Source organism: Oncorhynchus mykiss, chromosome 16 (genome assembly GCF_057628025.1).
Source record: "Oncorhynchus mykiss isolate SJ-2025 chromosome 16, ASM5762802v1, whole genome shotgun sequence".
NCBI lineage: Eukaryota > Metazoa > Chordata > Actinopteri > Salmoniformes > Salmonidae > Oncorhynchus > Oncorhynchus mykiss.
The window spans coordinates 78,219,576-78,243,511 of NC_143037.1; the positions used below are offsets into that span (position 1 = coordinate 78,219,576).

The following is a 23,936-nucleotide window of genomic DNA, read 5'->3' on the forward strand; positions in this document are numbered from 1 at the left end:
GCCTAATGACGGCCCCGGGGCGTGTCCTAATGACGGTCCCGGGGCGTGGCCCCGTTTATTGGGATGAATCTTGTCCTGGAGGCAGAGCTGAGCGGTTTCTGCTGGATGAGCCAGCCGCAAGGTCAAAATTGGCTATATAATTTAGTAAAACATTTTATGAAATCAAAAATTTTATTTTTGGTCTTAATTGAACATTAGGGTTAGACATAAGGTTAGCAGTGTGGTTAAGGTTAGGGTTACGGTTAGATTTAAAATCTGATTTGATGACTTTGTGGATGTTCCAGCTAGTGACCACCCTGCAGAGCTGCCTCCAGGACATGAGTCATCCCAATAAATGCCAACTTGGGTCAAGAAGGGGTGAAATTGATCTGTCAACTGGAGGGCTGCTGGGTTCATATCCTAACAATAATCGGGCCCTTGAGCAAGGCCCTTAAGCCCACAACAGGCTCTCCATCCAGGGCTGCTGGGTTCATATCCTAACATCAATCGGGCCCTTGAGCAAGGCCCTTAAGCCCACAACAGGCTCTCCATCCAGGGGTGCTACACTGCAGCTTCACCCTGTGCTCCTCTCAACTGTGTGTCTGTATAGTTTTTGAAATGAAGAGAGCATGAAGACAAATTTCAGTTGTTCATCGTAACCATGGACCGTAGCTACGGACAATACAGCTGTACAAAACTGATACAAGAATTATGTTCTCAATGTTCATAAACCCAATTCAAATAACTACTCAGCCTGAAACCCAGAATTTGTAAGAAACTGGTTGAAATGAATCAGGCGGAGGCCCAGCTACGATAGTCAGAAAGTTTATTTACGAGAGCGCTCCTCTGTTGTACAAAACAATTCATTTTACACTGGCTTCTCACGCACACACATACACACACACATTCACACTAACATACACACACACATTCACACTAACATACACACACACACAATGTCCTGCTACCCAGCCGACAAAGATTAGGGGAATCCGTGAGACTTACTCCCCATCCCCACTCAAGATAGGGAGACCGAGACCCTGGGAAGTACTCTCAGTGGCCCCAGCCAAGGAGACCGAGACCCTGGGAAGTACTCTCAGTGGCCCCAGCCAAGGAGGCCGAGACCCTGGGAAGTACTCTCAGTGGCCCCAGCCAAGGAGACCGAGACCCTGGGAAGTACTCTCAGTGGCCCCAGCCAAGGTCGGCACCGAATCTTGCTCAGACAGCCTTGGTTTTAAGATACTATAATAGATATAAACGACACACACGGATATATCATTCTCACGGATATAGAATTCTACTGACTAAAACCACACACATCATTAGAATAATCTCATGAGTCTAATCAATTTCATCATGAGTCTAATCAATTTCATACAATAATATGGTTTCAGGGTGGAATATTCTAATCATTCATGTGAACATATAAATCCCATTATCAAAAACCGATTCATTGGCAGCATTATTTTACATGCATATGTGCTAAGTTGTGGAGAATCAGAGCAGGTGGTCAGTCCAGTTCAAGTGTTCAGCAGTCTAATGGCTTGTAGATAGAAACTGTTTCTGAACCTGTTGGTATCAGACCTCATGCTCTGATACAGTTTAATGGCTTGTAGATAGAAACTGTCTCTGAACCTGTTGGTATCAGACCTCATGCTCTGATACAGTCTGATGGCTTGCAGATAGAAACTGTTTCTGAACCTGTTGGTATCAGACATGCTCCGACACCGTCTGCCAGACGGTAATGGAGAGAACAGCTTGTGGGTGGGGTGTGAGGGGTCCTTGATGATAATGCGTGACTTCCTCAGGCACCGTTTCGAGTAGATGTCCTGGATGGGTGTGAGCACGGTCCCAGTCTTCACCACCTACTGGAGGGCCTTGCTGTCGTGGAAGGAGCAATTTGCATACCAGGCCATGATGCAACCGGTCAGGATTCTCTCGATGGTAGCAGCGGTAGTAATTGGAAAGGACCTGAGGCAGTATGCCCAAATTTCTTCAGTCACCTTCGGAAGTAGAGGTGCTGTTGCGCCCTCTTGACAAGAGTGGTTGTGTTGGTCCATGACAAGTCCTTAGTGGACGTAGAGAAACCTAAAATGTTTGACTTTCTCTACTGCAGTCCCATTGACGTGGATCTGACCATGGTCCCTCCTCTGAGGATGCCATCTGGGCCGGCTGCTGTTTTGAGTATTCACTCTTTTGAAAGTTTCCCTTGGAAAGTGAAAGCACCTGGCCATCCAGGGTAACAAGAGTTTTCCTGGACGGCTCGGTATTGTCTGCCTCTAAGCGAGCGTAGAATGTGTTAAAGCTCGTCTGGGAATGAGGCTTCGGTAGGCACCACATGGCCAGATTTCACTTTGTAGTCTTTGATAGTCTGTAATCCTTGCAACATGCAACACAAATCTGAGTGGTCGAACATCAATTCAAGATTGAGTCTGTATTGTCTTTTTTTGCTAATGGTTTTGCGGAGCTCGTACCTGCTTACCTTGTACGTGTTCGCTGCCACCGAGTCATAAGGGTTCGTTCTGCTGACATTGAATGCTGCAGTACGGGAATCTCAGCATTGTACAGATTTCTCCTTTCATCCAAGGTTTTTGGTTGCGGTCTGTCCGGATAGTTATGGTGGGTACAACATCCTTTCCTAATGAAGCCTGTGACTTAAAGATGTATATTCCTTAATGTTGATGGATGAGTCATGGGTGGATGAATCTTTGAACATACACTATATAACGTGTGTGTGTACACACATTCAAATGATTAGATTCAGGTATTTCAGCCACACCCATTGGGGGCAGGGGATGGCATTGTACGTGTCATGGATGTTTGTGTTTATATGATCAAGCACGCTGGATCCTCCTGTGGGGCAGGAGATATGTTGGTGATATTTTGGGGGGAAAATGGTTAGAGACTTGGAGCATGGATTATGTGGAAGCTTCCCAAATAGTACACTATTTCCTATATAGTGCCCTTGATTTGACCAGAGCAGTGAACTACTTTTGACCTGGGCCTCTAGTCAAAAGTAGTGCACCATAATGGGAATAGTGTGCTATTTTGTCACACAGTTGTGAAAGTAATTGACGTTCATTAAGAAAAGCTCCTCTGGTAAAGGAAAACTACATTATGACACTGTGGCAAATCTCTTCAAGGTTAGGAGCGTTTGTCACAAATTAAGTGGTAAACTGTCACCAAATCACCCAAGAATGAGAGTTCTTCCGAACGGGACAGTACCTGTGTGTTTGTTTCTCCGTCCTGGTCCACCCAGGCCGTAGGCGAGGTCAAGGATAGCAGGGTTCGGTACACAAATCGGGTTCTCGGTAGGTCCAGGTCCAAACGCCAAAAGGTAAGTCCAAAACAATCCAGCTCATACACGGTACATCCAGGCATTCTCTATTGTCTCTTTCTCTATTGTTCATAGATCCTTCCAGCACTCTCTCTCCCTCTTCCTGTTTTTTCTTGACCCTTTATCTGTGGGTCGGCTCCACCTTCTGAGGGTTCCCCTTGCTTCTGGGACTTGTAGTTTTGGCGGTCGGCCATTTTGTGATCTGTAGTTCTGACAGGGGTGGCCATTTTAGTGATCGGGCAGAGCCCGTTTATTAGTTCTGCTCTCACATATCTGCCATTTATCACTCGACCCCCTTCTTTGCCACAGACACGTATGACTTAATAGAAGGGTAATTTAACCCCAGAGTCGGGAAAGAACGACGATGTAATCAGAGACACTATTGTCTGATTGTCTGGACAGTTATCCACATTTCCTTTGATCATCAGACAGACTCAGTATCCTGGAAGAGATTATATCAGAGACACTATCCTGGAAGAGATTATATCAGAGAGTCACTATTCTGGAAGAGATTATATCAGAAACACTATCCTGGAAGAGATTATATCAGACAGACTCACTATCCTGGAAGAGATCATCTCAGACAGACTCACTATCCTTGAAAAGTGATTATCTCAACAGCACACAGTATGGCTGCATGTATAGCTGTGGTAGTATGGCTGTTGAAATCATTGAAAGCCTATTTTGGTATTTTATTTGGATCCCAATTAATCTCTGCCAAAGCAGTAGATACTCCTCCTGGGCACCACACAAAACATGAAACATGACATAATACAGAACATTAATTGACAAGAACAGCTCAATTATGGGGCCCAGCGTCGTCCGGGTTAGGGGAGGGTTTGGCTGGCAGGGCTGTCCTTGTCCCATCGCGCACTAGCAAGTACGGCTGGCTTCCGGGTTAAGTGGGCATTGTGTCAAGAAGCAGTGCGGCTTGGTTGGGTTTTGTTTCTGAGAACGCACGGCTCTCAACCTTCGCCTCTCCTGAGTTCGTACGGGAGTTGCAGCGATGAGACAAGACTGTAACTACTACCAATTGGATCCCACGAAATTAGGGAGAAAATGGGGTAAAATAAAATAACATTTAAAAAAACTACATTGTTTAAAAATCTATTTTTAAAAAAGGCACACGTTGCATTCATATCAATACCAATACAAACTATCAAACCAGGAAGTTGTCTAAAAGGGATTTGGTTAGGATCCCCATATTTTATTTTATTACCTATAGTTCACAAGGCAGGTCAGTTAAGAACACATTCTTAATTACAATGACAGCCTAGGAACAGTGGGCCTTGTTCAGGGGTAGAACAACATTTATTTTACCTTGACAGCTCGGGGATTCGATCTAGCAAGCTTTCGGTTACAGGGCCAACACACTAACCACTAAGCTACCTGCCTCCCCTTGTTGCAAAAGCAGCAGCTACTCTTCCTGGGCTCCACACCAAACATGAAACATACCATAATACAGAACATAACAGACAACAACAGCTCAACGACAGAACTACACCAATTAAAAAGTATTAAAAAGGCACATGTAGCCTACATATCAATACCACTACATACACACAAACTATCTGGGTCAAATAGGGGAGAGGCGTTGTGCCGTGAGGTGTTGCTTTATCTGTTTTTTGAAACCAGGTTTGCTGTTAATTTGATCAATATGAGATGGAAGGAAGTTCCGTGCAATAAGGGCTCGATATAATACTGCTTTCTTGAATTGGTTCTGGATTTGGGGACTGTGAAAAGACCCCTGGTGGCATGTCTGGTGGAGTACGTGTGTGTGTCAGAGAGCTGTGTGGAAGTTGACTATGCAAACAATTTGGGATTTTCAACACATTAATGTTTCTTATATAAAGAAGAAGTGATGTAGTCAGTCTCTCCTCAACTCTTAGCCAAGAGAGAGACTGGCAGCATAGTATTTATGTCAGCCTTCTGATTATAATGAAGAGCAAAACGTGCCGCTCTGTTCTGTTCCAGCTGCAGCTTAACTAGGTCTTTCCTTGCAGCCCTGTACCACATGACTGGACAATAATCAAGATTAGACAAAACTAGGGAGCGGGAGAGGAGGCGTGACACTATGATCACAATAGCACCATGGGGATATTTTCAGCAGCCTAAATATTCTAAATAAATTGAATATCATAGCTGTAGATGACAAAAGGTAGACAGGTGTGTGGTGGTCGATGAGGAATTTAATTTGAGCTTGAGCTTGTTTTGTGAATATGAATGAAAGTAAAAAGGGACTGACTTATATTATTTGGTCTGTCTACGTACAGGGAATCCTTTGAGATTCATGGTCATTGTGAATAATTATCCAGTGTTTATTATAACCATCACTTATTTTTAAAAGATGATGTATTTAGCATTGATTTGAATGTCCTCGTACCATCTTACAGTAATTGTATGTAAATCTACTCTAACTTTCTCCAGAAAAGAACCCGCTGTCCTTCTCACCTGTCAGAAATACTTTTCAAGGAAGTTAATTAATTCCCTCCTTTCCTGAAATAAGGGTCAGAATAACTGAAAAACGCCTCCATGAAATCTGTCTGTGGGCCTACCTTGTTGGTCCTTCTTTAATCATCTACATTATGTAAACAACATCTCGACGATGTTTTTCAATCTGTTGTCACACACGCTCAAATTTCAAGTGGAGGTGACTTTTATATTGGTTTCAATGTTCATCGTGTCTCCACGAAAAAGAGTGTAAGAAAAAAGCAACAATTTGTTTCTGCAGAGTAGTAGCACGCAGGCCGTGTATTTGTATGTGGAAGCAAGAGTACACATGTGGATCAACAGCGCCCCCTGCTGGCGGGGTTGTAGTATTACCGGAGAAAAGGTTTCTGTCACGGTTAGGGAGAAGGGAACCATTGAGAGGTCCACACACAGACAAGCCCAGGCGTATTTCCTGTACACACCTGTGTTCATAAATAAGATGACAGATGGGACACTGTAGTGTTAGCTTTATAAAAGATGGTTACAGATCCCAGGAAATCCTAGTTGGAAGAGCATGGTTGGAAGAGCATGGTTGGAAGAGCCTGGTAGGAAGAGCCTGGGTGCAAGAGCCTGGTAGGAAGAGCCTGGTTGGATGAGCCTGGTTGGAAGAGCCTGGTTGGAAGAGCCTGGTTGGAAGAGCCTGGTTGGAAGAGCCTGGTTGGAAGAGCCTGGTAGGAAGAGCCTGGTTGGAAGAGCCTGGTAGGAAGAGCCTGGTAGGAAGAACCTGGTTGGAGAATTCTGGATTTCCTGTTTATTCCCTGCTGATACTCAACCACAAAATATCTGGAAAACCTGGACATTTTTGAGGAAATCATTTTGCAAGCCTAGTTACAGAGCATTATGGGTACTTTAGTAGATCATGCTACAATACCCAGGAAGCACAGTGCCACTGTGACCCCCTGCGACCACCCCAAGGCTTCTTTCTTTCACCACGGCGATGTTACCATGGAAATCCTCGTCCCTGCGGTCCCCCCCGAGACAGAGCAGAGGGGACGTCCAGTCTCAGGGCCTCAGGAGGAAGTACCTGGATGGGAATAGAAGGAGGAACAGATTACATAATGGGTTTTTTTGTCATTTTTTAATGTCACCTTAACCACCAAGTGTAGTCTCTTGACCCCTGCGGTGTGCGGTGTCAGCTCTCACCGGGTCCAGCACCAGCCTGTCTAGCCTGGGGGATATTTTATGTTGTTGTTGTTTTTATTGTTTGTTTATATGCTACCTAAACCTTTTTTGCACCATTATTTATGCAATTAACTGTATTGTGAGGTAATTGTTTCTTCTTATTTTACACAGGAAAATAACTTCTTTAAATACAAAAATAAAGGATAATTATAATGAACCTAGAGGCATCCCAGTACGAAGTCATCTGATGACCCCACCCTCAGGGCATAGCGCCAGGACACCTGGAAGGAGAAGCGACCCATGGCCTCCGTCACGTCACCCAGACAGTTCAGCTTCAACCGCTGACCAGCAAGCACGGTAACGGAGGAGGAGGAGGTGGAGTAGGCAGGGGAAATCCTGAGACATTTCCAGTGTGGTCCCAATTATTTTCGTTTGAGTTTTTTTTTGTAATGCAAGACGACTCCCCTGAAGACCAGACTGAGACCAGACTGAGACCAGACTGAGACCAGACTGAGACCAGACTGAGGACAGACTGAGACCAGACTGAGGACAGACTGAGACCAGACTGAGACCAGAGTGAGGTCAGTAGCAGACAGGGGGTTAGGGACTGGACAGGTCAGTAGCAGACAGGGGGTTAGGGATAGGGACTGGACAGGTCAGTAGCAGACAGGGGGTTAGGGTTAGGGACTGGACAGGTCAGTGGTAGACAGGGGGTTAGGGACTGGACAGGTCAGTGGTAGACAGGGGGTTAGGGACTGGACAGGTCAGTAGCAGACAGGGGGTTAGGGATAGGGACTGGACAGGTCAGTAGCAGACAGGGAGTTAGGGACTGGACAGGTCAGTGGTAGACATGGGGCTAGGGACTGGACAGGTCAGTAGCAGACAGGGGGTTAGGGACTGGACAGGTCAGTGGTAGACAGGGGGTTTGGGACTGGACAGGTCAGTGGTAGACAGGGGGTTAGGGGCTGGACAGGTCAGTAGCAGACAGGGGGTTAGGGTTAGGACTGGACAGGTCAGTAGAGGAAGAGCAGGAACCAGGAGAGGATGGAGATTGATAGACATCCCATCTCTGTGTCTCTCTCACACACACAATTTGTCTGCCTGTCTGACTAGGGCTGGTCAGGGCTGGTCAGTCAAACTACTGCACCTTGTTCTGTCTTGAGTGAATGAGAGAGGCTGTTGGGATGTCACTCCTGGGGGTTTGACAAGGCTGTTGTGATGTCACTCCTGGGGGTTTGACAAGGCTGTTGTGATGTCACTACGATCACCTTGTCCACTTCTCTAGAAATTCTGAAACATGAACAGGTGATAGCAGTGACATCACAACATCATGGACTGAGGAGTTGTATGTGTTTGTCTGCCACCTAGTGGTTATAGCCTGGTATGACACGACAGAGAGGTCTTCAATCTGCCAAGTCTCCACTAGCTGGCAGGATTGTATAAAAGCCTTCATAACACCTGAGCAGAACTGATGCACATTCAAATCAAATCAAATGTATAAAGCCCTTCATACATCCGCTGATGTCTCAAAGTGCTGTACAGAAACCCAGCCTGAAACCACAAACAGCAAGCAATGCAGGTGTAGAAGCATGTTCTAGGAATACGTGTAAAAATAATAAAAAAAATAAAGACAAATATAGTTGGATGAGATGTTTCCTCTTGAATGGGCCTAATAATGGTTTAAACTGCCCACATAATACAAATATGTAAAAAAAATAAAAAAAAATAGTCAGAAGGAGTATTTATTTATATGTTCAATGTTTTGGAAATATAGGCTGAGCCTAATTTTATTTATTTTGTTTTATTTAACTAGACAAGTCAGCTAAGAACAAATTATTATAGTAAATAACAGCCTACCAAAAGGCAAAAGGCCTCCTGCTGGGATGGGGCCTGGGATAAAAAAAATATTTAAAAAATACAATATAAATATCGGACAAAACACACAATCACAAGAGACACAAACACTACATAAAGAGAGACCTAAGACGACAACAACATAACAAGGCAACAACAACATGGTAGCAGCACAAAAACATGGTACGAACATTATTGGGCATAGACAACAGCACAAAGGTCAAGAAGGTAGAGACAACAATACATCATACAATGCAGCCACAACTGTCAGTAAGAGAGTGTCCATGATTGAGTATTTGAATGACGAGATTGAGATAAAATTGTCCAGTTTGAGTGTTTGTAGCAGCTCGTTCCAGTCGCTAGCTGCAGCGAACTGAAAATACAAGAGACCCAGGGATGTGTGTGCTTTGGGGACCTTTAACAGAATGTGACTGGCAGAACAAGAGTTGTACAGTGGGGAGAACAAGTATTTGATACACTGCCGATTTTGCAGGTTTTCCCACTTACAAAGCATGTAGAGGTCTGTAATTTTTTATCATAGGTACACTTCAACTGTGAGCGACGGGATCTCAAGCAAAAATCCAGAAAATCACATTGTATGATTTTTAAGTAATTAATTTGCATTATATTGCATGACATAAGTATTTGATCCCCTAACAACCAGTAAGAATTCCGGCTCTCACAGGCCTGTTAGTTTTTCTTTAATTATCCCTCCTGTTCTCCACTCATTACCTGTATTAACTGCACCTGTTTGAACTCGTTACCTGTCCACACACTCAATCAAACAGACTCCAACCTCTCCACAATGGCCAAGACCAGAGAGCTGTGTAAGGACATCAGGGATAAAATTGTAGACCTGCACAAGGCTGGGATGGGCTACAGGACAATAGGCAAGCAGATTGGTGAGAATGCAACAACTGTTGGCGCAATTATTAGAAAATGGAAGAAGTTCAAGATGACGGTCAATCACCCTCGGTCTGGGGCTCCATGCAAGATCTCACCTCGTGGGGCATCAATGATCATGAGGAAGGTGAGGGATCATCCCAGAACTACACGGCAGGACCTGGTCAATGACCTGAAGAGAGCTGGGACCACAGTCTCAAAGAAAACCATTAGTAACACACTACGCCGTCATGGATTAAAATCCTGCAGCACACGCAAGGTCCCCCTGCCCAAGCCAGCGCATGTCCAGGCCCGTCTGATGTTTGCCAGTGACCATCTGGATGATCCAGGATGGAAGGAATGGGAGAAGGTCATGTGGTCTGATGAGACAAAAATAAAGCTTTTTGGTCTGAACTCCACTCGTCGTGTTTGGAGGAAGAAGGATGAGTACAACCCCAAGAACACCATCCCAACCGCGAAGCCTTTATTTACCTTTATTTAACTAGGCAAGTCAGTTAAGAACAAATTCTTATTTTCAGGGGACAGAGGACAGGACGACTGCACCGTATTCAAGGGAGGATGGATGGGGCCATGTATCGCGAGTTCTTGACCAACAACCTCCTTTGTCTCTCAGAAAATGAAACCATCAAATGATACCGGATAAAAACAACGTGAAGATCGCTCCAGTTGACGCGCACCAAAACAGTAGAGTCCACCTGGAGTGACACTTACAATGAATAGCACATTGAACAATTTCTAAAGACTGGTGACATCTAGTGGAAGCCATAGGAACTGCAATCTGGTTCCTATTAATAAGGGAATCCCATAGAAAACCATTGGAAAATCCTATGACCTTAATTTCTTTTACCCCTGGATGGTTTGTCAGGGTTTCGCTAGACTGCCATATACAAATCAGTTCTGTTATACTCACATACATTATTTTAACAGTTTTAGAAACTCTGGAGTGTTTTCTATCCAAATCTATATGCATATCCTAGCTTCTGGGCCTGAGTAACAGGCAGTTTACTTTGGACATGCTGTTCATCCGGAGGTGAAAATACTGCCCCAAGAGAGGTTAACAATATGCACAGGTGTGATTTGTATGAATTATTCACAGTGCAAGCCTCCTCGTTTGAAAAGAAACAGCAGGTCTAATGCAGTATTAGCTTCACTGTGAAACACCACTATTCTGACCATTAATTGTTCTTAAAGTCAGTAAAATAGAGATCTCAAAAATCTTAGCCTGTATATCATGCATGCAAGGTTACCTGTCAAGTCCATATCGATGGAGAAGCAGACCAAGTGATATGTGAGAGAAGGACCCTGTATCGTAGGATCATTATTCTGGTCGCTGTCAACTATATTCGTTAACAGTTACTGAGGATATCGATTATGTTAAAAAAGGTTAAACGTACAAGATTAGACGTACAGTGGGACAAAAAAGTATTTAGTCAGCCACAAATTGTGCAAGTTCTCCCACTTAAAAAGATGAGAGAGGCCTGTAATTTTCATCATAGGTACACTTCAACTATGACAGACAAAATGAGAAAAAAAAAATCCAGAAAATCACATTGTAAGATTTTTAATGAATTTATTTGCAAATTATGGTGGAAAATAAGTATTTGGTCACCTACAAACAAGCAAGATTACTGGCTCTCACAGACCTGTAACTTCTTCTTTAAGAGGCTCCTCTGTCCTCCACTCGTTACCTGTATTAATGGCACCTGTGAATGTGTTGTCACGTGATGCTGCCTTCGGATTCCGTCCCCAAATGGCAGTAACCTACTGGAAAAGTGCTTCCTACTGTGTTTGGTAGGTGCCTTTTAGAGGAAGATGGACAGCAACCTTTGGATTGGTTAAATAATAACAGTAATGCTACACCAACATTTTGTTTCCATTCAAACAAAAAGTGTTGAAAACGATTTCCCCAGCACTCACTGGGTGTGAACTCATGATGCTCACAGCTGAAGTGTGCTGCTCAGACCACTTGTGTTACAACAGTTCGCATGTGATGAAAATACTTGTTGGTATGAGGTGGGTTGGTTTGCAGAGCCTTCTCAAAGTCATAGCCCCCTTAGGTACGGTACTGCACTGTATCGCCTACAAACACCGCTTCCAGCTGCCCCTTCGGGCTGCGATTATACATTTGAAATAGTTATTCAAATCCTCCTACTGTAGGATCATTTTCATCCTGTGACGAAATGGGTCATATTAGGATCCGACATCTGTAGTTCACTACTTTTGACCAGAGTAGTGCAGTACATGAAGAATAGAGGATCAAATGAGGGTAACGACATCAGGAGAAAAACACAACACAGCTGTTCGGTTTTTTATAAAATGTTTATCATTATTTAACAAAGATGATTATTAAAAATGAAACAATCATACGTATGTTTCTTAGTTTTCTAAATAGGTGACAGAAAACAATATGTAAAACTTAAAGACTACATGCAATATGACAATGTTGTTGACGAGGAGTAACATCCCTTTCATGATCCCATTTCTACAGAGAGTGACTTGTGTATCCTGATCTGATCCGATCCGATCTGATGTGTGTATTCTGATGAAGACCAATCATCAACAGTGGCTGGAGGGTTTATGTTTTTTTTTGATAAACATGAAAAACTGATAAACACTTAACTAGTTTTCCTGTGTCTGGTTATTGCTGTACACCTACAGTACAACCAAACACATATAACACATTAAATACAATAACTTGGCTGTGTTTTCACTGGATTTTTTGTTCTGCTTTGAAAAGCAGAAAAATACTTGAACACCTTGTAGAGTCAACATGGGCCAGCATCCCTGTGGAACGCTTTCGACACCTTGTAGAGTCCATGCCCCGACGAATTGAGGCTGTTCTGAGGGCAAAAGGGGGTACAAAGCAATGTTCGGAAGGTGTTCTTAATGTTTGGTATACTCAGTGTATATCTCAGCCAACTCTTCCATAGTTTGCTACTGAGTGTTTGCCAGTAGGATGTGTAGAGAGGGAAGACATGGACTATGTTTCAAATGACTCCCAATTCCTCATAAAGCCTGAAATACAGAACTTGTTTTGTGCTAACATGCCACTCCTTGTACACTCGTGTAATCCCCCCCCCCCCCCGCCAAAAAAAATAATAATAAATTGGCATGACAAGGAGTGTTAAGGAGAGGAATGTTAGCTCAAAACTGACTGGATTTCTCCAGGCTAATTCCCCACAGGGCTCTGGTCAAAAGTAGGGCAATATAATAGGGAATAGGGTGCCATAGGGCTCTGGTCTAAAGTAGTGCACTATATAGGGAATAGGGTGCCATAGGGCTCTGGTCTAAAGTAGTGCACTATATAGGGAATAGGGTGCCATAGGGCTCTGGTCTAAAAAGTGCACGATAAAGGGCACTATAAATGGGTGCCATTTGGGACGTATCCATGCAGTCATATCCTCACAAAAGAGCTGCAAGACTGTATTGAGCTGCTAGCCAATCACCGAACAGTAAAAGTGACCAGGAACGGACTACTGCTGAATGGCTATTGGCTTCTGTCTGCATTGCTCTACCAGAGGAGATAGAAAACTGTATTTTAGACTATCAGACATAGAATCTCCTCAGTTGAAATGAGCAACATTTACGCATGATACACACACACACCCTCAGTCACATATATTTAAAAGAGAAGATAAAAAGTATATCTATATTTCATAAAATAAAAAAAAATTAAGGCCAAATATATGCAATGTTTTTACATAATATATGGCATATAATGTGCACACTACACAGAAAATATTTGTTAATAAATGTATTGTTCCAGAACATTATGCTATATATACCATTTCTATTTACATAAATAAAGTAAACACAGTACAGATTTAATATGCATATGGCAGAACCTAAACTGCCGTTATAAAACACATTATTCACCATCATTCCCTGATGCTTTATCCATACACTGTCTCTTACAGGGCTGTGATGATAAGTGACTTCACTCAATTCTACTCAACCACTGGCAGGTACATTGCTTTTCTATGAAAATAAATGACAGAGTGAAGTGTGCACAGTAGTCAGTGGCCATCCAGCCCATGGGTTATATATATATATATATATATATAACTCCAGACTGAACCCATAGTGAAACCATAGAGTTAGATAGATGACTCATCTCTGTATCTGTGTCATTCCGGGTTATATCTATCAAGAGTTCTCCAACTCTATAGGGGTGAAACGCAGCGTATATGAGGTTGGGAAACAGGCTAAATAAACAAAACATAAAACAATGTCAAGTATCTGTCATAGTATGAATGAATGTAAAAGATGCAAAAATGAAACATAAGAATAGGAAGCATAGAAGTAGTGCACATAGAACAGATCTACCGCGTCTTAGACTTGCTTTCAATGATAGTGACAGATCTATTACTCACATTTCTATGTGAATTTGGTCAGGTCGCCCAAAAAGTGACATATTGCAGATTTTATATATATATGTTTTTTTTAAATGTCTCACCGCATTCTGTGGGTTTTTATATATATTTTATTCCTGAATTCCTGAACTGACCGAGGCAGGAACACAGAGGAGGCAGGAACACAGAGGAGGCAGGAACACAGAGGAGGCAGGAACACAGAGGAGGCAGGAACACAGAGGAGGCAGGAACACAGAGGAGGCAGGAACACAGAGGAGGCAGGAACCCAGAGGAGGCAGGAACACAGAGGAGGCAGGAACACAGAGGAGGCAGGAACACAGAGTGGCAGGAACACAGAGGAGGCAGGAACACAGAGGAGGCAGGAACACAGAGGAGGCAGGAACACAGAGTGGCAGGAACACAGAGGAGGCAGGAACACAGAGGAGGCAGGAACACAGAGGAGGCAGGAACACAGAGGAGGCAGGAACACAGAGTGGCAGGAACACAGAGGAGGCAGGAACACAGAGGAGGCAGGAACACAGAGGAGGCAGGAACACAGAGGAGGCAGGAACACAGAGGAGGCAGGAACACAGAGGAGGCAGGAACACAGAGGAGGCAGGAACACAGAGGAGGCAGAAACACAGAGGAGGCAGAAACACAGAGGAGGCAGAAACACAGAGGAGGCAGGAACACAGAGTGGCAGGAACACAGAGGAGGCAGGAACACAGAGGAGGCAGGAACACAGAGGAGGCAGGGACACAGAGGAGGCAGGAACACAGAGGAGGCAGGAACACAGAGGAGGCAGGGACACAGAGGAGGCAGGAACACAGAGGAGGCAGGAACACAGAGGAGGCAGGAACACAGAGGAGGCAGGAACACAGAGGAGGCAGAAACACAGAGGAGGCAGGAACACAGAGTGGCAGGAACACAGAGGAGGCAGGAACACAGAGGAGGCAGGGACACAGAGGAGGCAGGGACACAGAGGAAGCAGGAACACAGAGGAGGCAGGAACACAGAGGAGGCAGGAACACAGAGGAGGCAGGAACACAGAGGAGGCAGGAACACAGAGGAGGCAGGAACACAGAGGCGGCAGGAACACAGAGGAGGCAGGAACACAGAGGAGGCAGGAACACAGTGGAGGCAGGAACACAGAGGAGGCAGGGACACAGAGTGGCAGGAACACAGAGTGGCAGGAACATAGAGTGGCAGGAACATAGAGTGATAAAACCTTGTAGATTAAAGTTGAGAGCCACTCTGAAACGTTCTTGCTATTGAGGACTATAGAACAATGTGCCGACAAAACACAGTATTGTAACTGTTTAGTCTACTCTACGGCTGGCGGCTCAGCCTAGTTTTCCTGAGTGAGTCTTGACACACTTTAATAGCATACCAACACACAACGTTCAACTGGATTATACAACATGTTTACCAACAAAAGGTCATTATAAATGGCACCCTATGAGAGAATCCTGTTCATTTACTACAGCTCTGCGTTCAACACCATTGTCCCCTCCAAGCACTTTCCTCTGTAACTTGATCTGGGACTTCCTGACGAGTCGATCCCAGGTGGTGAGTGTAGGCAACATCATCTCCGCTATGCTGACTCTCAACATGGTGGGGGAGGCACAGGGGTGTGTGCTTAGTCCCCTCCTGTACTCCCTGTTCACCCACGACTGCGTGGCCACGCACGACTCCAACAATGAGTCAGCCTACAGGGAGGTCAGAGACCTGGCAATGTGGTGCCGGAAACAACAACCTCTCCCTGAATGTCAGTAAGACCAAGGAGCTGATTGTGGACTACAGGAAACAAGAACGCCCTCATCCACAGACAGGAAACAAGAACGCCCCCATCCACATCGACGGGGAACAAGAACGCCCCCATCCAAATCGACGGGGAACAAGAACGCCCTCATCCACATCGACGGGGAACAAGAACACCCTCATCCACATCGACAGGGAACAAGAACGCCCCCATCCACATCGACAGGGAACAAGAACGCCCCCATCCACATCGACGGGGAACAAGAACGCCCTCATCCACATCGAAAGGGAACAAGAACGCACCCATCCACATCGACGGGGCTGCAGTGGAGCAGGTAGTTAAGCTTCATATTCCTCGGTATCTAAATCACTAAAAATACTTAAAATGGTCCAAAACACACGCACAGTCATGAAGAAGGCGCGACAGTGCCTCTTCCCCTACGTGGTATGGCAATAGCACCGCCCTCGATCGCATGGCACTACAGAGGGTGGTGAGGACAGCGCAGTACATCACTGGGGCCCAGCTCCCTGTCATCCAGGACCTCTATATCAGAGGGTGTTTCGATCGCATTCAGTAGCTGCTGCTTTTGCAACAAGGGGAGGCAGGTAGCTTAGTGGTTAGTGCGTTGGCCCTGTAACCGAAAGCTTGCTAGATCGAATCCCCGAGCTGTCAAGGTAAAATAAATGTTGTTCTACCCCTGAACAAGGCCCACTGTTCCTAGGCTGTCATTGTAATTAAGAATGTGTTCTTAACTGACCTGCCTTGTGAACTATAGGTAATAAAATAAAATATGGGGATCCTAACCAAATCCCTTTTAGACAACTTCCTGGTTTGATAGTTTGTATTGGTATTGATATGAATGCAACGTGTGCCTTTTTTAAAAATAGATTTTTAAACAATGTAGTTTTTTTAAATGTTATTTTATTTTACCCCATTTTCTCCCTAATTTCGTGGGATCCAATTGGTAGTAGTTACAGTCTTGTCTCATCGCTGCAACTCCCGTACGAACTCAGGAGAGGCGAAGGTTGAGAGCCGTGCGTTCTCAGAAACAAAACCCAACCAAGCCGCACTGCTTCTTGACACAATGCCCACTTAACCCGGAAGCCAGCCGTACTTGCTAGTGCGCGATGGGACAAGGACAGCCCTGCCAGCCAAACCCTCCCCTAACCCGGACGACGCTGGGCCCCATAATTGAGCTGTTCTTGTCAATTAATGTTCTGTATTATGTCATGTTTCATGTTTTGTGTGGTGCCCAGGAGGAGTATCTACTGCTTTGGCAGAGATTAATTGGGATCCAAATAAAATACCAAAATAGGCTTTCAATGATTTCAACAGCCATACTACCACAGCTATACATGCAGCCATACTGTGTGCTGTTGAGATAATCACTTTTCAAGGATAGTGAGTCTGTCTGAGATGATCTCTTCCAGGATAGTGAGTCTGTCTGATATAATCTCTTCCAGGATAGTGTTTCTGATATAATCTCTTCCAGAATAGTGACTCTCTGATATAATCTCTTCCAGGATAGTGTCTCTGATATAATCTCTTCCAGGATACTGAGTCTGTCTGATGATCAAAGGAAATGTGGATAACTGTCCAGACAATCAGACAATAGTGTCATCCATCTCATCCACAGACAGGAAACAAGAACACCCCCCATCCACAGACAGGAAACAAGAACACCCCCCATCCACAGACAGGAAACAAGAACGCCCCCCATCCACAGACAGGAAACAAGAACACCCCCCATCCACATCGACGGGGAACAAGAACGCCCCCATCCACATCGACGGGGAACAAGAACGCCCCCATCCACATCGACGGGGAACAAGAACGCCCCCATCCACATCGACGGGGAACAAGAACGCCCCCCATCCACGGGGAACAAGAACGCCCTCATCCACATCGACGGGGAACAAGAACGCCCCCATCCACATCGACGGGGAACAAGAACACCCCCATCCACATCGACGGGGAACAAGAACGCCCCCATCCACATCGACAGGGAACAAGAACGCCCCCATCCACATCGACGGGGAACAAGAACGCCCCCATCCACATCGACGGGGAACAAGAACACCCCCATCCACATCGACGGGGAACAAGAACGCCCCCCATCCACATCAACGGGGAACAAGAACGCCCCCCATCCACATCAACGGGGAACAAGAACGCCCCCCATCCACATCAACGGGGAACAAGAACGCCCCCATCCACATCGACGGGGCTGCAGTGGAGCGGGTTGTCAAGCTTCATATTCCTCGGTATCTAAATCACTATCTAAAACACACGCAGTCGTGAAGAAGGCGCGACAGTGCCTCTTCCCCTACGTGGCATGGCAATAGCACCGCCCTCGATCGCATGGCACTACAGAGGGTGGTGAGGACAGCCCAGTACATTGGGGCCAAGCTTCCTGCCATTCAGGACCTCTATACCAGACGGTGGTGAGGACAGCCCAGTACATTGGGGCCAAGCTTCCTGCCATTCAGGACCTCTATACCAGAGGGTGGTGAGGACAGCCCAGTACATTGGGGCCAAGCTTCCTGCCATTCAGGACCTCTATACCAGAGGGTGGTGAGGACAGCCCAGTACATCACTGGGGCCAAGCTTCCTGCCATCCAGGACCTCTATATCAGAGGGTGGTGAGGACAGACCAGTACATCACTGGGACTAAGCTCCTTGCCATCCAGGACCTCTATATCAGAGGGTGGTGAGGACAGCGCAGTACATCACTGTGGCCCAGCTCCCTGTCATCCAGGACCTCTATATCAGAGGGTGGTGAGGACAGACCAGTACATCACTGGGACTAAGCTCCTTGCCATCCAGGACCTCTATATCAGAGGGTGGTGAGGACAGCGCAGTACATCACTGGGGCCCAGCTCCCTGTCATCCAGGACCTCTATATCAGAGGGTGGTGAGGACAGCGCAGTACATCACTGGGGCCCAGCTCCCTGTCATCCAGGACCTCTATATCAGAGGGTGGTGAGGACAGACCAGTACATCACTGGGGCCCAGCTCCCTGTCATCCAGGACCTCTATATCAGAGGGTGGTGAGGACAGACCAGTACATCACTGGGGCCCAGCTCCCTGTCATCCAGGACCTCTATATCAGAGGGTGGTGAGGACAGACCAGTACATCACTGGGGCCTAGCTCCCTGCCATCCAGGACCTCTATATCAGAGGGTAGTGAGGACAGCCCAGTACATCACTGGGGCCCAGCTCCCTGACATCCAGGACCTCTATATCAGAGGGTGGTGAGGACAGCCCAGTACATCACTGGGACAAAGCTCCCTGACATCCAGGACCTCTATATCAGACAGTTTGTCGTCAAAGACTTCAACCATCCAAGCCACAGACTATTGTTCTCTGCCGCCGCGGTGCATCAGGTCTGACAACAACAGGCTCTTGAACAGCTTCTATCCCCAAGCAATACGACTGATAAATAGCAACACTAAATAGCAACACTAAATAGCAACACGGATTGAGTTTACCCTTTTATTTCAGTCTCTATGCACAATGTCACAGGGCCCTGTTTAGTCTACACACTGTCACTCCAACACATAATATACATGTATGTACTCAACACACCCGCACTCACATACAAGCTGCCACTACTCTGTTTATCATATATCCTGTTGCCTAGTCACCTCCCCCCTATACATATCTACCTCCATCACTCCAGTATCCCTGTCACCTCCCCCCTATACATATCTACCTCCATCACTCCAGTATCCCTGTCACCTTCTCCCTATAAATATCTACCTCCATCACTCCAGTATCCCTGTCTCCTTCTCTCTATATATATCTACCTCCATCACTCCAGTATCCCTGTCACCTTCCCCCTATACATATCTACCTCCATCACTCCAGTATCCCTGTCTCCTTCTCTCTATATATATCTACCTCCATCACTCCAGTATCCCTGTCACCTTCCCCCTATACATATCTACCTCCATCACTCCAGTATCCCTGTCACCTTCCCCCTATACAGATCTACCTCCATCACAAAAGTAACCCTGTCACTTTCCCCCTATACAGATCTACCTCCATCACTAAAGTATCCCTGTCATCTTCTCCCTATATATATCTACCTCTATCACTCCAGTATCCCTGTCATCTTCTCCCTATATATATATCTACCTCCATCACTAAAGTAACCCTGTCACCTTCTCCCTATACATATCTACCTCCATCATAATTACTATTCACAGAACTATAAAATTAAAAACATAGTTTTGTATCGAAGTAACGTGTATCTTTACATGTAGTCTACAATTCATGTTGGATGTTTTAATGCTATAGAACAGCTCAACTCCATGTATCTATTCTATTTCGTTTATTTTTTTTATTTTTTTACACGCATGGAGATAAAATATTTGGAGTGCTGCAATGGATTCCGTCATCGCCACGGGGACCAGGAATTATTTCTACACATTCTAGTCTAGAATAAACTAAAATTAGGGTTGCAAAAATTCCCTTCAAATTTCCCCAAATTCTCATGTTTGTTTTCTTTTCTTAGAGAAATCCCAGTTGGAACAACCAGAAGACAATAAACAGTAAATCCTGAACCCTCTCCTGCTGAATATCCCCCCAAAAGACTCTCCTGTAAATCTGAAAGGATGGAGGATTGATATACACACTCTGGTATGATTCTAGGGTTTAGTCTAGGGTGTAGGGTCTAGGAGTTGGTTTGGGACTCAGCTCCAGTCACAGGTCTTCCTCCATGCTGATTATGTTCCTGCCTAGCAGTGTAGGGTCTAGGGTGTAAGGGCTATGGATTAGGATCTAGAGTCCCTTTATATCAGTCACAGGTCTTCCTTCATGCTGAATCTGTTCCTCCCTAGCAGTGTAGGGTCTAGGAGTTGGTTTGGGACTCAACCCAGTCACAGGTCTTCCTTCATGCTGAATGTGTTCCTCCCTAACAGTGTAGGGGCTAGGGTGTCTAGGGTCTACATCAGTCACAAATCTTCCTCCATGCTGAAGCTGCTCCTGCGACTAGAGGTCTTGGAGACTCCCGGGGAGACGGAGGAGAGCAGGGGGTCTCTGCCCCCAACAGAGGACATCCCCAGTCCCCTGTCGTCCATCAGGATGTCCCCCAGACCCATGTCCGGCAGCAGGGAGGCGTGGAAGGCTGCGGCCGACGGGTCATCCAGGTCAGAGAAGCTCAGAGAGTCCAGATCCAAGGGGCTGCCCATTGTCATCAGACCAACCGGAGAGGCCGAGGGGGGTGGAGACAGGAAGGAGGGGGAGGCGGCCTGGAGGCCTTGGCCACCACTCAGGGAGAGGAGAGTCCTGGAGAGGGCGTCGCCCGTGCTGGGGTCCAGGGACTGTGATAGGCTTAGGTGTGAGGAGGAGCTGCCTTGGGAGGAAGAGGCTGGGGTGGAGAGGCCGTGGAGGCGGGCCTGCATCTCAAGCTCCTGTGGAGAGAAACAACAGACAACAATAGTCAACACTTAAACTATTGGCGTTAAGCCTAAGAACAGCCCTTAGGTATGATTATTAATGCACAGGGACTTCCTTGATGTACACTGATTGACTTTGTCACACGAGGAAAATCTTTCTAGCTTGATTTCATAGCAGTAGGATTTGTCTGGTCTTCATCTCCTTAGCACCAACCCAACCCTCCCAGTCTCCCGACCCCATCCCTCCCAGTCTCCCGACCCCATCCCTCCCAGTCTCCCGACCCCATCCCTCCCAGTCTCCCGACCCCGACCCTCCCAGTCTCCCGACCCCGTCCCTCCCAGTCTCCCGACCCCAACCCTCCCAGTCTCCCGACCCCATCCCTCCCAGTCTCCCGACCCCATCCCTCCCAGTCTCCCGACCCCGACCCTCCCAGTCTCCCGACCCCGACCCTCCCAGTCTCCCGACCCCGACCCTCCCAGTCTCCCGACCCCGTCCCTCCCAGTCTCCCGACCCCGACCCTCCCAGTCTCCCGACCCCGTCCCTCCCAGTCTCCCGACCCCGTCCCTCCCAGTCTCCCGACCCTCCCAGTCTCCCGACCCCGTCCCTCCCAGTCTCCCGACCCCATCCCTCCCAGTCTCCCGACCCCATCCCTCCCAGTCTCCCGACCCTCCCAGTCTCCCGACCCCGACCCTCCCAGTCTCCCGACCCCGTCCCTCCCAGTCTCCCGACCCCGTCCCTCCCAGTCTCCCGACCCCGTCCCTCCCAGTCTCCCGACCCCGTCCCTCCCAGTCTCCCGACCCCAACCCTCCCAGTCTCCCGACCCCAACCCTCCCAGTCTACCGACCCCAACCCTCCCAGTCTCCCGACCCCAACCCTCGCAGTCTCCCGACCCTAACCCTTCCCCCCAGTCTCCAGACCCTAACCCTTCCCCCCCAGTCTCCAGACCCTAACCCTTCCCCCCCAGTCTCCAGACCACTAACCCTTCACTGCCAGTCTCCAGACCCCTAACCAATCCCTCCAAGTCTCCCAAACCCTAACCCATCCCTCCAAGTCTCCCAGACCCTAACCCTTCCCTCCCAGTCTCCTGACCCTAACCCTTTCCTCCCAGTCTCCTGACCCTAACCCTTTCCTCCCAGTCTCCAGACCCTAACCCTTCCCTCCCAGTCTCCAGACCCTAACCCTCCCTCCCAGTCTCCAGACCCTAACCCTTCCCCCCCGGTCTCCAGACCCTAACCCTTCCAGTCTCCCGACCCCTAACAATTTCCCTCCCAGTCTCCCGACCCCTAACCCTTCCCTACCAGTCTCCCGACCCCTAACCCTTCCCTCCCAGTCTCCCGACCCCTAACCCTTCCCTCCCAGTCTCCCGACCCCTAACCCTTCCCTCCCAGTCTCCCGACCCCTAACCCTTCCCTCCCAGTCTCCCGACCCCCAACCCAGTCTCCCGACCCCCAACCCCCAACCCTTCCCTCCCAGTCTCCTGACCCCTAACCCTTCCCTCCCAGTCTCCCGACCCCCAACCCTTCCCTCCCAGTCTCCCGACCCCCAACCCTTCCCTCCCAGTCTCCCGACCCCCAACCCTTCCCTCCCAGTCTCCCGACCCCCAACCCTTCCCTCCCAGTCTCCCGACCCCTAACCCTTCCCTCCCAGTCTCCCGACCCCTAACCTTCCCTCCCAGTCTCCCGACCCCCAACCCTTCCCTCCCAGTCTCCCGACCCCTAACCCTTCCCTCCCAGTCTCCCGACCCCTAACCCTTCCCTCCCAGTCTCCCGACCCCTAACCCTTCACTCCCAGTCTTCCGACCCCTAACCCTTCCCTCCCAGTCTTCCGACCCCTAACCCTTCCCTCCCAGTCTCCCGACCCCTAACCCTTCCCTCCCAGTCTTCCGACCCCTAACCCTTCCCTCCCAGTCTCCCGACCCCTAACCCTTCCCTCCCAGTCTTCCGACCCCTAACCCTTCCCTCCCAGTCTCCCGACCAGAACACTTCCCTCCCAGTCTACCTAGGTGTGAGTATTACCTGTATAGGTAGCAGTATGTTACTGTCAGTATTACCTGTATAGGTAGCAGTAGGTTACTGTCAGTATTACCTGTATAGGTAGCAGTAGGTTACTGTCAGTATTACCTGTATAGGTAGCAGTAGGTTACTGTCAGTATTACCTGTATAGGTATGTTACTGTCAGTGTTACCTGTATAGGTAGCAGTAGGTTACTGTCAGTATTACCTGTATAGGTAGCAGTAGGTTACTGTCAGTATTACCTGTATAGGTAGCAGTAGGTTACTGTCAGTATTACCTGTATAGGTAGCAGTAGGTTACTGTCAGTATTACCTGTATAGGTAGCAGTAGGTTACTGTCAGTATTACCTGTATAGGTAGCAGTAGGTTACTGTCAGTATTACCTGTATACGTAGCAGTAGGTTACTGTCAGTATTACCTGTATACGTAGCAGTAGATTACTGTCAGTGTTACCTGTATAGGTATGTTACTGTCAGTATTACCTGTATAGGTAGCAGTAGGTTACTGTCAGTATTACCTGTATAGGTAGCAGTAGGTTACTGTCAGTATTACCTGTATACGTAGCAGTAGGTTACTGTCAGTATTACCTGTATAGGTAGGTAACTGTCAGTATTACCTGTATGGGTATGTTACTGTCAGTGTTACCTTTATACGTAGCAGTAGGTTACTGTCAGTGTTACCTGTATACGTAGCAGTATGTTACTGTCAGTGTTACCTGTATAC

General features: G+C 47.1%; 1 protein-coding gene and 2 long non-coding RNA genes across 7 annotated transcripts in view; all 3 read right to left on the minus strand.

The window, feature by feature from the left end:
• Positions 1-788: 788 nt before the first annotated feature.
• Positions 789-3,416, minus strand: LOC149977353 (uncharacterized). Its single transcript, XR_016487060.1, has 2 exons — positions 3,205-3,416; positions 789-2,832 (listed from the first exon to the last, which is right to left on the minus strand). It is a non-coding gene; the product is annotated as an uncharacterized LOC149977353 (long non-coding RNA).
• Positions 3,417-19,943: 16,527 nt separating this feature from the next.
• The window catches only part of LOC149977354 (uncharacterized), a 460,718-nt gene continuing 456,725 nt past the window's right edge, over positions 19,944-23,936 (minus strand). Inside the window, exon 2 of the long non-coding RNA XR_016487559.1 lies at positions 19,944-19,986. This is a non-coding gene — a long non-coding RNA (uncharacterized LOC149977354). The remainder of the gene's footprint in view (positions 19,987-23,936) is intronic.
• Positions 20,121-23,936, minus strand: part of LOC110492701 (transcription factor E3) — a 91,335-nt gene continuing 87,519 nt past the window's right edge. For all 5 annotated transcript variants that reach the window (XM_036947813.2, XM_036947812.2, XM_090204041.1 and 2 more), the window contains exon 10: positions 20,121-21,216. In XM_036947813.2, the coding sequence (XP_036803708.1) occupies positions 20,758-21,216 (459 nt within the window). In that variant the 3' untranslated portion in view covers positions 20,121-20,757. The remainder of the gene's footprint in view (positions 21,217-23,936) is intronic.